The 14,972-nt window shown below is 33.7% G+C and overlaps 1 protein-coding gene across 1 annotated transcript in view; it reads right to left on the reverse strand.

Moving 5' to 3' along the window:
• Positions 1-328: 328 nt before the first annotated feature.
• Positions 329-14,972, reverse strand: part of LOC145687903 (patched domain-containing protein 3-like) — a 222,586-nt gene continuing 207,942 nt past the window's right edge. Inside the window, exons 15-16 of the mRNA XM_081761445.1 lie at positions 11,829-12,019; positions 329-6,084 (exon numbers count right to left, since the gene is read on the reverse strand). Coding sequence (XP_081617571.1) covers positions 11,834-12,019 — 186 coding nt within the window. The 3' untranslated portion in view covers positions 329-6,084; positions 11,829-11,833. The remainder of the gene's footprint in view (positions 6,085-11,828; positions 12,020-14,972) is intronic.

Genomic DNA, 14,972 nt, shown 5'->3' on the forward strand with positions numbered 1-14,972 from the left:
TCAGAGGTACCCCCTGGGCTTTCTCGGGTTAGTAAATTAGTTAAATTTTTCCCCATTAGAATGAAGCCGATAGAATTTTTGTGCATGCCGATATGACTTTCCTCTTCTGGAACTCAGTACAAGCCACGGACTAAAATCGTAATTTTGACAAAGTTAAAGAATTGATTTGCATTAATATTCAATACCTATTCAAATTTGTTCACGGTTCTTACTTTTCTCCTACCTCTGTCCTTACTTTGCTCTTTTGACTTACCTTTAACTTAAAATGTTTTCTAGTTGCTTAAAGGAATGTCGATGTTTCCAATAAAAAAGACTTCTGCTTCGTATGTAACAAATTGTTTTATTGTATTGGAATAAATGATCATACAATTTCTATCAAGAGGTGGACAAGATACACAATACATAAAATTAGAAATAACATCAACTGAGTAATATATAACTTTTATAAGTATGCAGTCGAGATTCGTTAACTTTACCCATATCGATAATTATATCAACGTTTACCAAGTGCACTTTCTAAATAGTAATATTCGTACACATTTATAGCCTCTACATAAATAAAAACATTGAGCATATGACACTGGAACAAAATTCGATATCTTACGAAATTGCCAGGAGCTTTGCCCTTTATGTTTTCCATAATGCTGCAATATTGCGTAATTTCAAAAAAAAGCTAGTCTCTAGGCAAAATTATCCATAAACATAAAAATAACCGCTGTGCAGAAAGCTTTAAATTCAAGACAAGGTAGCTTGTCGTGTTTACCATCCAAGAATCTATTGTGGTAATAAATTCTCGATTCTAAGCAGAAATCATGCTTGTACAAAATACGATGGCATAAAACTAGGTATATATATATTACTCCTCTACGCTCAAGAAGATATGTTCAATTTTTACTTTATTGTATCGTTTAACCTGCATAATATCTCCTCAACGCCATTCCGATTCGTACCAGTAAGATTCCCGCTTGGAACGAAAACTTGACCACTTCGAATCTTGGAAGACCAATACCTTAAGCTAACTTATTCTTATCTATGAATACCTTGACTGATTGGTTGTTTCACGCCTCTTTCCACAACAGAGACTAGACTTAAAGTTCAACCTGAGATCCGATCCATTTAGCTTCCGCCGGTGGTCGAACTGGGTCTCTCGAACCAGAGACGGAAAACTAACCACTCTCTCAAAAATATATCAAATAACAAAGTGTTTCAAGGTTTTCTGCAATGTCTAAAGATTAAGTATTCAATTAATTTATAATCATCCCCTATATTTAGAACGCAGTAGACTACAAGTAATGCAACATTTTTGTCTCAAATTAAAAAAAAATAATTGGTAACAATGAAGAAACTAATATATTTCAAGTTGTTATTACTATTTTGAGTCACATCAAGTTACCATCATATTCAAAAACAATAATTTTTGGAAGACACTCTCCGATGGAACATTGTTATATTAAGTACTGTATTTCATAGTAACTTGTTAATTTTAAAACTAACTTTCCCTAACATTTTTGGTGTTTCATTTATCGCTATAAATATATCCACACTTTTTTTTTCTTGTATACGTATCACAACGAAACTTCGTTCCAATTTCTCTTATTTACATGTAGGCACTAACATTCAAACATCATCATCAAAAGTTACGCAGTTATTATTTAAATAAGGTCACTTCAGTGACGAAATGAATTACAAGATCATCAAAATAAAACACAGAAGAGCAAAACGCATTCAAGAAGAGAATGTTTCACTATTTATGTAGTGTGATAACATTACTAGGGAAATTAAATTTTATGAAATGTACTTAAACAGTTAAAAAAAATATATTCTTCTTCCTAATGTTTCGAAATAAAATTAGGTTGTGATAAAAAAAAATACTGGTGTTTAAAAGGAAAAGATGTCTCAATTTTCGTCAAAGATTCTTAAACACCATTGAGAAAAATCGAGGAATGTCCCAAATTTGATTGGCTGATTTCGTTTGCCTGGATCACTGTTAGTAGCACTGAGACTGTCTCAGACGTGAACGTGCAAGTTTAATGTACGATACAAACTACAAAAGCTCCCGATGAAAGGTGAGGAATGTCGTAAAAGCATGTGAATACAGATAAAACTAGCATATAGTAAGAGGTTTAGATATATTACTGTGGGATATGATGGAAATGTAAAAAAAAAAAAAAAAAAAAAACTAATACCAAAAAACAGTGAAAGAAACAGATGTAGTTTCGCTATGCAAGGCGAAAAGCATCAATCTAGTAAAACGTTTTTCTCAATATTTTCTTGTTGTGACATTAGTTCTTTTTACACCATGATCTCCATTTGTTACTCATAATATTAAAGTAATAAGTAATTTAAATCAAACACCCTACTGAAACTCAAGTTAAAGACCAAAATAAAATTATTTTCCTATGATTTTGACTTGTGAAGATAGTTTGGAAATAAATGCAAACAATGAAGGAAAGCTTATATGCTTTCTGAACAGTAACAGCCATTACTCTTAAATAAACTGAAATAGACGCTGAAGACAAATTTATATTTTATAACCTCAAAAATTTTCGAAGTAGAGGTAGCTCGGGAAAGATGGTAAGTGTATCAGGCTTCGTCCATTTTGTAATGATTAAGGCTTCATAGTTTCCAATGAATTTTACATAATCTCAAAACCTAACAGATCCCAAAGAACAGGTGAGGTTTTTACTAATACTGATGACGACTATGTTTGTTTATTACGTACCGTTCAACTAGTTTAATGAATTCTTTCTTGCTTAAATAAAGTTTCTATAATCCCAATTAGCTTCACTTCAGCAAAATTCATTTGGTGAAACTGGGTATTTTGCCAATCACAATAAATTTTGCTTTCCTTGATAACAAGATAACATATGTCTAACAGAAATACTCTCATCCTACACTTATGGGAAATTGACTTATAGTTAAATAGACGTTCACTTGGCGACAACAATATTTTGGTGTCTCTTTTGACGATACTACCGATAATGTAAAATAACTCGGATTTATGGTGGAATTATCAGTGGCTTAACACAGTAGAAACCATATAGTTGAAAAGTTCTTCAGTATATACATAATAAAATATATTTTTCACATCCTTATTATTTACTGTTTTCTTTTTAGAAACAGCAGAAAAAGTAGTCAGTCATGATCTTCAATTAATATACATTTGTCCAACTAGATTTTAGAACTTTATTTTAGAACAAAATAACATATTGAATACAACAATACTTACATTGAAATAACTGGGTTCTTTAAATATTTTATAAGAATTTGGAACTCGTCGCATAAAGATCTTACACAGGCATCTGTAGTTGTATTTAAATATTGCAAACTTAAAGTATCGTGATATAAAAACAACACGTTCATGTTAAAATACAAACATCAAAATACAAAAATGAAAAAAATGTGGAAAAGTGTTTCAAACAAAAACAATTAATTACATTTAAATGATTGAATCTTTGTTCATGTTACAAATAAAAATAAATAATTACATTCAAGTGATTTAATCTTTGTTCACGTTTAAAGCACCTAGCTGATTGTTCGTTCGTAAGACTGAAAGGTTTAAAACAGTAAAGGAAAAAATAAATTTTGCTTTGTAAATACTTCTTCGAATGCATTTATTTTTCACCGATAGTTAAATTTCATATAGGTAGATAAATATATTAACATTCTATAACTATTTCAATATATTGATTGATAAGAAAATAAACGCGAAACTCAAAATATTTTAACAATAAAATCATTATCAGAAATTTGCGTTTCAAAACCAACCTCTTCACTTTATCGACATATTCGTAAGAGTGAATATTATTTTTCTCTAATTTTTCTTAGGAGAAGATTTCTAACAATACGCTGGCTTTACTAAGAACTTCTGAATTCACAAGATAAAATATATTAGCTAGTAAAGTTGTTAGTTTGTACCATGACGCATATACATTATAAGTAAATATATAAAGATACAAAGTCCATTCGAATTCAGATTTCTGACAAGAAAATTGTCAAGTTGGTGATACTGTCAGTCAAATAATTTAAATTTCCAAAGGAATAATAAAAATATAGCCACAGAAAGTTGTATTGATGCGGATATCCGCATCCGCGCAGACTTCTGTCTCATGGTAATTTCAATTACATCCATTATTTATCTTGAAATACTTTCGTTCACTGCACCATGATTAAACTTGTAATAACCCTACATTTTAACTCTAAATGATAGAATACGTCCATCTCTGCCCACTTATTGGCTATTGAATTCCTAAAAACTGCCAAATTACAACATGGTACAGAATGTGAATATGATTACTCTGTAGTCACATTTCACCAACGACACTAACTAATGACATGAACATACAATATATGTAATATTTAATCTGGCAAGAAACTGCATCAATAAAATTACTTTTAATGCCCTGATCGTACAAATACTGTATTAAATCTAAACACAGGAAAAATTCTCTTCCAACTTGTCAACTCCCCACAAGTACTTCAGCACAAGTACTGTAACACAAGTACTTCAGCATATAAATTATATTGTCTAGTAATATGAGTTTATAATTGACAATATATTAAATTGTCAACATTTTTTCTACATACGACCGAAAATCAATAACCGCAGTTAGAAAACAAACAGCAACACAAGTATAATTCAATTTTTGCATCGTGCTTAAAATTATGGACACAATTTTAAAAAAAAACATATATTTAATTGTAATGCTACATACGAACTACATCAATAATTAAATATCATGAAACGTAACACTTGAATAGAATCAAGCAAATTTGTTTCCGATTGCCAGTTCTCATTCTATCTACCTACAACTTCAATACGTTTGTCACACTGGTTCAGAACTTAATACTCACATTCTACAATCAATTGAAATACCTTGCTTGACTAGCAGTATAGGTAGTTATATAAAAAAAATGAAGTTTATCACAGGACAAGGCACATCTTAAAATCGCAGTTAGTTAGACATTGAATATATCAAATATTTGCAGACTATATTTGTAATATTTCCTGTCATACAGTCCAGAGAAACATAAAAGACTAACGTTAGATCAAGGTTTCACTAACGTTACACTGCAGGTAGCCCAAGAATCTGTTATTATTGGTGAACTCGAAATTCACTTACACATATCAAATTCCAAAGTATGGCTCTTCTCAAAACAACCACATATTATTAGATCTCATTAGTAATTTGTACTAACACTGTCATGGTGTTCCACTTCTGCATCTGTTTATACGTCTGTTTATATCAGTTCTTATACATTTCAAGAGAACAACTCCCAATGAAGCTGTTTAATATAAATAGCTAAATATGGACTTTCTCAGGCGTAAGTGTAAAATTTGCCTTATCTGAGGATTGCAAAGAAGGATTTTAATTAGCACCTACTGCAGAAGCAAAGTCTTGTGTCACAAAATCAATTGACAATCTATAATCTAGCAAATAAAATGTTTCATTAAAGTGTTAAAAGATCCTTCAAAAACAATATTATAAACGTAACAAGCAGTTTCACGAGATTTGGTAATGCGATTCAAAAATAATATATTTACTCCACACCTTTGAAATTTCTATTTCACTCGCTATTATTCGGCATTACCATTATACGGTCTTTCAATTAACTCATTTCAAACTTCCATATACTAGCACTATTTGGGAACACATACACACACACACACACACAGAGAGAGAGAGAAAGAGAGAGAGAGAGAGGAAGAGAATTAAAATCACAAAGTGCACGCACACATTTATAGCTAACGTTCCTATTAGGATACGTGCAACAAACAGATACTTTTCACACTTAATGCTTATAAATAAAACAGCCAAAATACTAAACATTTACATGTAACGATACAAAGGAAATTCGAATACATACCGACAACTAAATATCCCACTTAACAGACGAGATTACACGTACAAGTTAATGACTATACTACTGCCGAAATGAATGAATCGATAATAGTTGAAACATATTAATACACAAAGCAATAATACTTTCAAATAATCACAATCCTTTAGTATCATATCACAGAATTAGAGATTCCACATCGATAAGGTAAAGAAGACAGTTACACACTCGCTAACAAGGGGCCTGCAAAATGAAAATAAAGATGCATTAGTAGGCATATTACTGAAATTCATTTAGATTTTAGTATGTAAAGAAGACAGGCACCAGAATCTACCACTAAATATGAAGGTTTTTTTTTCCTGCTTCTGTAAGTTAATGGCTTTCGCACGATGGCAGGTAAAATTACTTGGTACTTAAAGAGTTGTGTGTGAAGACATTATAAATGGTTCTTGAATTTTTAATTCCTTGTAAATCTTTTAATTACAGATTTATAAGTCGATAAAGGTGATAAATGTTTTATTGAACTCATTGTATATACAGGTAGTGGACATTGAAACTGAAATACCTGGCAGAAAGCCATCATTTATATCTAACAAAGTATTGAGGCGCCTTTGGCGGCCAGTACAGCAGCAACACGACATGAGAAGGATTGATGGAGGATCTGCACTGTTTGCAGAGGGATCTTCAGCCATTCCTCTTGAAGTGCAGTGACAAGTTAAGCACATACGTGAGGTGGAAGGAAACGTTTCCTCAGTCGATCATGTAACAAACCCCATACAGGTTCAATAATGTTGAGATCCGGCGATTGAGCTGGCCATGGCAGATGTTCAACCTTACTGTCATGCTCAACGAACCACCCTGTGACAAATTTAGCTGTGTGAACGAGCAGTTATCATCCTGGAACACTGTATCACCGTCCTGGAAAAGTCACGTTGTAGGTCATCCAATATCCATGTTTTATGCTTTTGGTACCACTGAAACCGCTTCGTTGCATTTATGCTACTGATAAAAGGCTTCAGTATCGCAACTCTGTCATAGATGTTGGTCTTATGCAGGTATCAACAGACTGTTTTTTTGCACACAGGTTCTGTGGGGTGTGTATTCACTTCTACAGCGATTGCCGACAAGGTGATTTTCCTTTTCCGTGCAAAAATCGTAGTTAATATCCTGACGTCCCTTTCAGACAACTTCCGTTTTCTCTTGCAATTGCTCCTCATGATGTGGTGCGTCCTTCCTTTTCATATGCACACATCACCCTGGATACTGTAGCTCGTGAGACGTCACAGTGTTGCAGTTTTGGACGCAGGTGCATCTGCTAGACGCGCCCCTATGATCTGCCCTCTTTTGAAGTCGCCAACACATACGATTTGACGTTCACTGACGAACTTCTTCTTCTTCTCGAGTAATTATCAAGAAGCCACATCCGTGACTCATTGCCGAAAAGTACGATATAAACTACCAGATGGCTCTGGTGATCCCAGTTAATATCCTATGCCATTTGCGGAGGTGTTTCAGTTTCAATGTCCACTACCTGTAAATCGTTCTAGTAAATCTAGTGTAAATATTTCGATAGAGTGAAAACGGTTAATACAAGTCATTCTATACTTATGACATTTGAAAGAATGAAAATAAATGAATGTTATTATCTCTTTTCAGCGCTGATAGTATATGAGATTTGAACCTACAGTTTGGGGTGGAATCCGAACAACAGTAATGCATTCGATGGTCTTCTACCAAATATCGACCTCAAGACCGCCTGTACCATGAGTGCATGTGTTAGACACTATTCCAGTGGGAAGGTCTGGCTAAAACTAAAAGCGGGAAGCATAATAAACACGGTTTTGTGATTGATGACCACTGTCTGATTCATGACGTAAGTGTGTTATTGAAACTTTGGTAAGCAGAGGAGAAAATTTATGAAACATCTAAATCTAACAATCTTTACATAAAAAGTTTGTAACTCACACAAGAACAACGAATATATCTATATTCAGGGTGAAGGGTTCTTTGGATCAAAATAATTAAGTTTACAAGTTAGAATTGCGTTTTCGCAACAATTATCACGAAAATTTAGGACGAGTGCAGAATGAACCACGAAGTAATAGTAATCCTTATTTACGTTAAAGATTTTTCTACTATACTTAATAACAGTAAGTCAGATATTGTCTTTTAATATATTTTTATTACGATCTAATTTCTAGTAGTATAATTCTTAAAAATGAAAAAGTAATAGAAAATGGTTACACCTTTTAATAACAATTCTTTTTCAAGATGTATCAATGTACAGTCATGTCCAAAATTATTGTCGCATGTCTATAAATATGTTGTTGTGGAAATATAATTTGATAACAATTGATTTTGAGTTTAACGTCCCGTTCAGCAGCGAGGCTATATGAGACGTGGACCTGCTGATTAACGAATTCGCCCGGTACTTCTTATAATGTTGATATGTATATAATCGGCAAAGACATGTACGCGGCAAATTTCGTGTAAAGAGAGCAGTAAATAAGAACAATAAAACGAAAACTTTCTTGTCCATTTAGCAACATTTTGTTTTACTCATTCTACCAGGGAAGCAAGAAAGCTCGTGCGCTTTTTAACCACTCCCGCGTACATTTGGCTGCTGCGGCGACATCTGTCGCCGTAGCATAAAAGTTTTGACTGTTTGGGAAAGCTTATTCATTGACGCATCAGCCACGGTGAATATAACAACACATTTGTTAGTGTAGTGTGTAAAAATCGCTCGTGATCATGTCAGTGTCAAATGAAGTTCTTAAAGTTTGTTTGCTTTACGACTTTAAATTGGGGACAAATGGAGCAGAAGCAGCTAGAAAAATATGTGTTGCGTTCAGAGAGGGTGTAATAAGTAAACGTACAGCACAAAAATGGTTTCAGACCTTTTCAACTGGTGACGAGACCTTGCAAGATAAGCCTCGCTCTGGGAGGCCTAAATCAGTGGATAAGGACCACCTGAAGGCCGCTATTGAAAATTGAAGAAGAAGTCAAATATGTGACGAACTTGCTCATCGATTCGAGGTAAGCAGGGAAACCATTCGGGTAAGTCTGCATCAGTTGGAGAAGACCTGGAAACTGGGCCAGTGGGTCCCTCACCAGCTGACCGCTACGAGGCAAGTTCTAAGACTGAATATCTGTTCATATTTGTTGACGAAGCACAAAATCTGTCCAATTTTAGACCGTATATTAACTTGTGACGAGAAGTGGGTCATGTATGACAATAGAAAACGGTCATATCATTGGCTATCACCGAACGATCCGAAGCCTTTGACTGCAAAACCGAACATCCATCAACGCAAGTTTTTCCTCTGTGTTTGGTGGACTATAAACGGTATCGTGCACTACGAATTCTTGGAACGTGGTAAGACAATTACCAAAAATGTGTACTCATCACAACTGAGAACGGTAGCCACGAAACTGACTCAGAAACAGCCAGCACTAGTGAACAGAAGAGGTGTGCTCTATCACCAGGACAACGCGCGCCCTCACGCCGCAAAACAGACGCTGGAGGTAATCTCAGAACTTGGTTGGGAGCTTCTACCTCATCCTCTCTACTCCCCAGATGTCGCCCCTTCGGATTACAATTTATTCTTGGCCATGGACAACTTTATGCGTGGCAGGCAGTTCAAGACTGAACAAGACGTCAAAAATGCAGTTGCTGAGTTTTTTGAGTCTCGGGAACAAATATTCTACAAAACTGGCATTTACAGGCTTGTTGAGCGCTGGGAGAAGATTGTAGAAGCAAATGAAGGCTATTTTGCCGAATAAATAACCCGTGAAACCCTGTAATAAAAGTCCCTTGCAAAATCATTATCAAATTATATTCTTACAGGACGACAGTTATAAACATGCGGCAATCATTTTGGACATTAGTGTACATATGATCTTTTGTTCCAAACAAATGAATATAATTGTTTTATAATAACGTGATAGAGAATTAAGTTTTACATTGTATGTTGTGAATATGAAAGTCAGATATTTCAATTCTTCTTCCCACATCTTGTCATTGAGCATAAACAAGACACTAAACGCATAGATGTTAGTCAAATCCTACATTTAATTGGTAAATGCTATACTACATTAGTCCAGTCCTTACAGCAAGGAAATAACTTGATGAATATTACACAAAACATACCAAGAATACACAATACGATTACTTTCCTATGGGGAAACCCCGTTACACATGCGATCCCGTAAATAATGTTGAGCCAAAATATACTGTTACATATTTTAACATTGAGCATTCAATTTGTAGTCAGACAGAGAAGTTCGGACGCTGGATTTGTGGTGACTCACAGTCCGATTTTCCTCTCACCTGTCGGTGTATGTACTCGCGAATATCAATTAAAGCTATTTTTTTCAATATAGAATTTGATTCCTTAATGATTTGTATTGGAAGCAAACTTCTTGTTCCATGAAGCTGCCACACTATAGTTATAATTCTAACCTATATGGCATGTGTGTATCTTGTGATAACTTTTATATATAGTAACTGGATAACTCTTATTATAAACACTTCAGTTTCATCGAATTTTACGATTCATAATTCATACGCTAATTACTAGAGTACAATAAGCTTTAGTGTATTAATATACTACAACGTGGCGTACGGTCAACCGTATCGAGAATGATTTGAACTGAAATTAAAAGTGTTTCAATGTCTACTAAATTAAAATCAATAGTCTTTTAAACTACAAGATTAAGGTCATATGTGATGCGATTAATTTGAGATATTTAACAGAAGAAATAAATCACTTTGCAGAACCTACAATTTGCAAGAACATTACATTTCATTGTAATATACATATGTATAGGTGGTTGGGCAGAATCTAAAGGTACATAATCGTACATGTTATTAGCGCCTTGTTGCGTATACTTTAGACTCATGTGCAGTCAAGTTCAAGACCATTCTGATAGTAATTTAACTTTTAAAAGGCTTGTCTGGAAGTATATTTAATTAGGTTTTTATTTTTGGACTCTTAAATGTCCCTATTAGAAGGTCACATTTATTTACGGTCAAGAAATTTGGCGTAAACAAACTTAGCACATATCTTTTTGTGCCAAAGTTGCCCTAAATGAGTTCTTCAAAGCTCAAAATAATTAAACTGATTTTCTGTTAAGTGATGAGCGACCAAGTGGGGAATATATGTACCGTATTGTTATCGTAGTCGTTGAGAGATTCAATTTAAATAAGATCTCTATATTTGTACAGAACATTGCTGTTGCATTGTAGTTATAGTATTCACATTTTTGTATTACAAGAAGATAATTCTGGAGTTACTGTCCTGTATATTGACTAATGTTGTACTTCTGATCACTTTTACATTTCACTTTTGTAATTTTTAAGATATGTTTTAATTACTTTTCTAAATTCTTAAATGTTAGTTTACTTTCTATTTCTTTCAAATATAATTGTAACTTTCTAAACATTGTAATACAAGTAATAATAATTTTGTAGTATCCTTAATTTTATTATTGTCTTTTTGTAATTACCTTTGAATAAAGGTAAGGAGGAACATGAATGAACCTCGATCACTTTAATAAAGAGGTTCCAATTTCATCTTCCAGAATGGTCGATACGCATAGTTTCATGTAAGTTTTGCATTCCTTCGAAATGAACTTTTTAAAAATCACCGACTTTTTGTTTTGTTTTTCTAACAAAACACCGTTAAGGAACCACTATCAGGAAGCAATACTTGCTGGAAATAATTGATGCAGCCATTTTAATGATTAGGCAACCCAAACAACGTCTTAAGTAATTAGACGCTCAGTTCTATAACTAGATCTTTCTATCTAGTAGTCGGGGTAAAGCTTTGAAAAGGTATACTATTTTTGAACGTAACCTTGCAAAAGAGAAAGAAAATATTGATGGAATTTGCAAACATATTGATTCATTATTAGATGTGAAAACCTTAAATTTACTGCCCCTTTACAATTATAGTTTACCTATTTTTAAGAGTACACAAACTTACATATTTCATCTCCCAGGGGCATCATTGTTTGTTTCTTTATCTCCATTGCACATATTATACATCTTTTCAGCCTTCAAGTCTTCATTAAAATTAATTGCTGTTTGATATGGTGCAGGTCCTATTAGACTCAAAACAACTGGCAGTAGCACCACTCCATGGAAAAGCCCAAATACTACAACCAGAAGGAATATCTAAAAAAAGAAAAAAAGTTCAAAGATTGTAGCTACGAGAAAACATGGTTTAAATCATGCAACTATTTTAAAACATTTTTTTTAAATTGTGTCTGCACATAACAGCTCGCTTGTAATTTCAAATTCACTTTTCCTGTGTTGAGCTGGGATAACTTGTAATATCACACAGTTTGCTAACTTCTTTCACATGCATTTAAAACTTTTTATACTTTCATGTTAACAGAATTGCAAAGTTGTTGGGATTACTCAATTTGGCCTTCTAAGATCAGTTATGTTACGGTATCTGTTTCTTCACACGAGAACTCTTGAACGAAAGCCAATAAATAGTTAAAATGATTATTTAGGCCAAATTCTTTTGTGGAGTCAATTCATTAATATTTTCTCGGGCAACGGTGATTTTTAACTGTGTCTATTCATATCGCATTTTCTACATTAAAACTTCGATGTATAATGCAAAGGTTCCAAGAATGCTAGAAGATACACATAGCGCCGTTAGATGGCAGCAAACATCCTCTAGCGACTGACATCTACGGGACGAAATTGAAACTTCTAGAAATAGAAATAAAAGTACGTTTTCGTGATCCCTGCTACTGTCCTTACTAGAATTTATACTTAGGTATATATTAGCAGCTAACAATACTTTCCCATGTTTTTAATAATAATAATAATAATAATAATAATAATAATAATAATAATAATAATAATAATAATAATAATAATAATAATATTTCAATCTTCGCTTGATAGAACTATAATTCCGTTTTCTTGTGGCAATAAAAAATATATGTTAGTATTTATTTTCTTGTTTGTATTTGCAATGATACATTTATTTTATATTAAAGTAATTTACTCGTTCAATTCCATTTATTTGTGTTTCTGTTTTACAATTTTATTCGCAAGAGGTAACGAAAAGTAAACTATAAAATTTCCATTTTTGATTAGTGTCGCCATCTTGAAGATAAAAATACTTATTAAAAGTTTCGTTGAAAATAGTTTGTTGTTAAAATGTAGGAGGTTGTTGCTGAACTTTATGTAACTACACAAGGAGAAAAAGTATTATGATTACGTGGTTGTTCTGTTTATTAGTTCGTTCCTTCTAGTAACGATGAATAATACGTCACCTAACGTAATAGACCATTATCGGCCAACGATTGGTCAATAAACTCAGCCCAGGACCGAAACCAGAGGGGGGGCTGGCCCCTCTAAACTTTTTGTGGCCCCTCCAGACCTCAATACAAAATACTATTATTAATACAAAAAACACTTTCTTATAAGATAATTTTAATGACTTGGCCACGCCTAACATATTCATGGCCCCCAACCTCTGTAGCTGGTTTCGGGCCTGACTCAGCCCATTATCGGACCGAAAGTGACATGCTAATGACATTGTAACTTCAAAACGCTTGGATCAATATACACAAATAAGGTGATAATTGTCTTGTTGCAAAACCAAAGTATCAATACATACAGAAAACTAAGGAAAGATTAAAATGGTGAACGTTTAGCGTCATTTTGTTTTCAACCCATTTTCTATTGTGTAGGCCTAGTTTACTTGTAAAACCTACAGTTGAACAAGTTCCAAGATTAACTTATAAAACTGGTAAGGAAACTATTAACATGACTGAATCAGCTGGGCGACCGCAGGGTAGGCTCCGAAACACACGTAAAAATATATTTGACTTGCTTTCTAAGACACTATAAGAGCACTATACTATATTTAGTTAACAAAGTTATTCAATGTGTGTAAATAATTGTTTGCATGAAATACAAGTTGATTTAAAAAAAAAAAAAAAAACGGGAAATTTTGAGAATTAAATAATTTCATGAAAACATTATTTAAACATTTCAATCTCCTTTTATGGTAAAAATAACGCCATTTTAAAACACAAAAAAATAAATCAGAAACTGGCAAATCAGGGGATCTGGCAGGCCATTGAACATTATCGTTTTTCGAAATTACACGTTCCCCAAACAATTGGTGTAGAGCAGCCATCGATATTCGTGCTGTATGGAACGTTGATCTATCTTCTTGAAACCAGGCTATGTCAATAATGTGTGGAAATCACTGTAGTTGTTGCACAACAAAGGTTTCAAGCATGGTGACGTAACGATTCGATGTGACTGTAATCGCATGGTCATTCTCGACCTCAAAATAATAAAGACCCACCACACCGTACGATGACATAGCACACCACACAGTAACCTTCTTGCTGTGCAATAGACGCTGGTGTAGCTCCATAGGATTGTCTTGTGACCATGGAGTCCTAAATTAAAATGACGGCGGAATTCTCTACGTGCCCCCTTTACACTGCCATTGTTCTTTAACCCTTTATTTACTGACGGTACTTTTAAGTACACGCAGAAAGAAAATGTTATAGAAAATCATTCGTACGTTGTGTTCGAACGGTACTTCTTTATAACGCTTCACTCTGTTTTGCAAAACGACCAACAGCTGGCTGCACGATGTAGAAGAAATATTTTCCCTGTCAAAGCAATTTTGTTTCAGCAATTCAGAAAGGGTGCCACGAAGTTTTGGCTACTAAAGATTTGAAAGGTCCTGGAGAGTTAACCAAAACAGGTAGGTGCTCAGATATTTTTTATTTTTATCAACGTACTCGGTCTTTATATATTCATTGTTTAGTTTCGGAATCCTTTGATTGTTGTGTGCGAGAAAGCCAATTGTTGTTTCTTGCCTTTGAAGTGCTGTCCGGGCTGGAGAGATAGATTATTAGCTCATTTTACTTGTTTTTGTGATTTTTATGGGAGAATTGAGTAAACTTCTCCATGTAATGTGAAATATGTTTGCAACTTCTTTGAATGAATGAAGCATAGATATATCTGACTCAGATGCAAGCAGTGGCGTATGTGGACAGGGGTTTAGGGGGCATTTGTCTCCATGATTTTTTTTATATGTAACAATGTATATTTGGAAATAATCTGAAAAATGAATACC

This window comes from Thermobia domestica, chromosome 6, assembly GCF_964235325.1.
Source record: "Thermobia domestica chromosome 6, izTheDome1.hap1.1, whole genome shotgun sequence".
NCBI classification, from domain to species: domain Eukaryota; kingdom Metazoa; phylum Arthropoda; class Insecta; order Zygentoma; family Lepismatidae; genus Thermobia; species Thermobia domestica.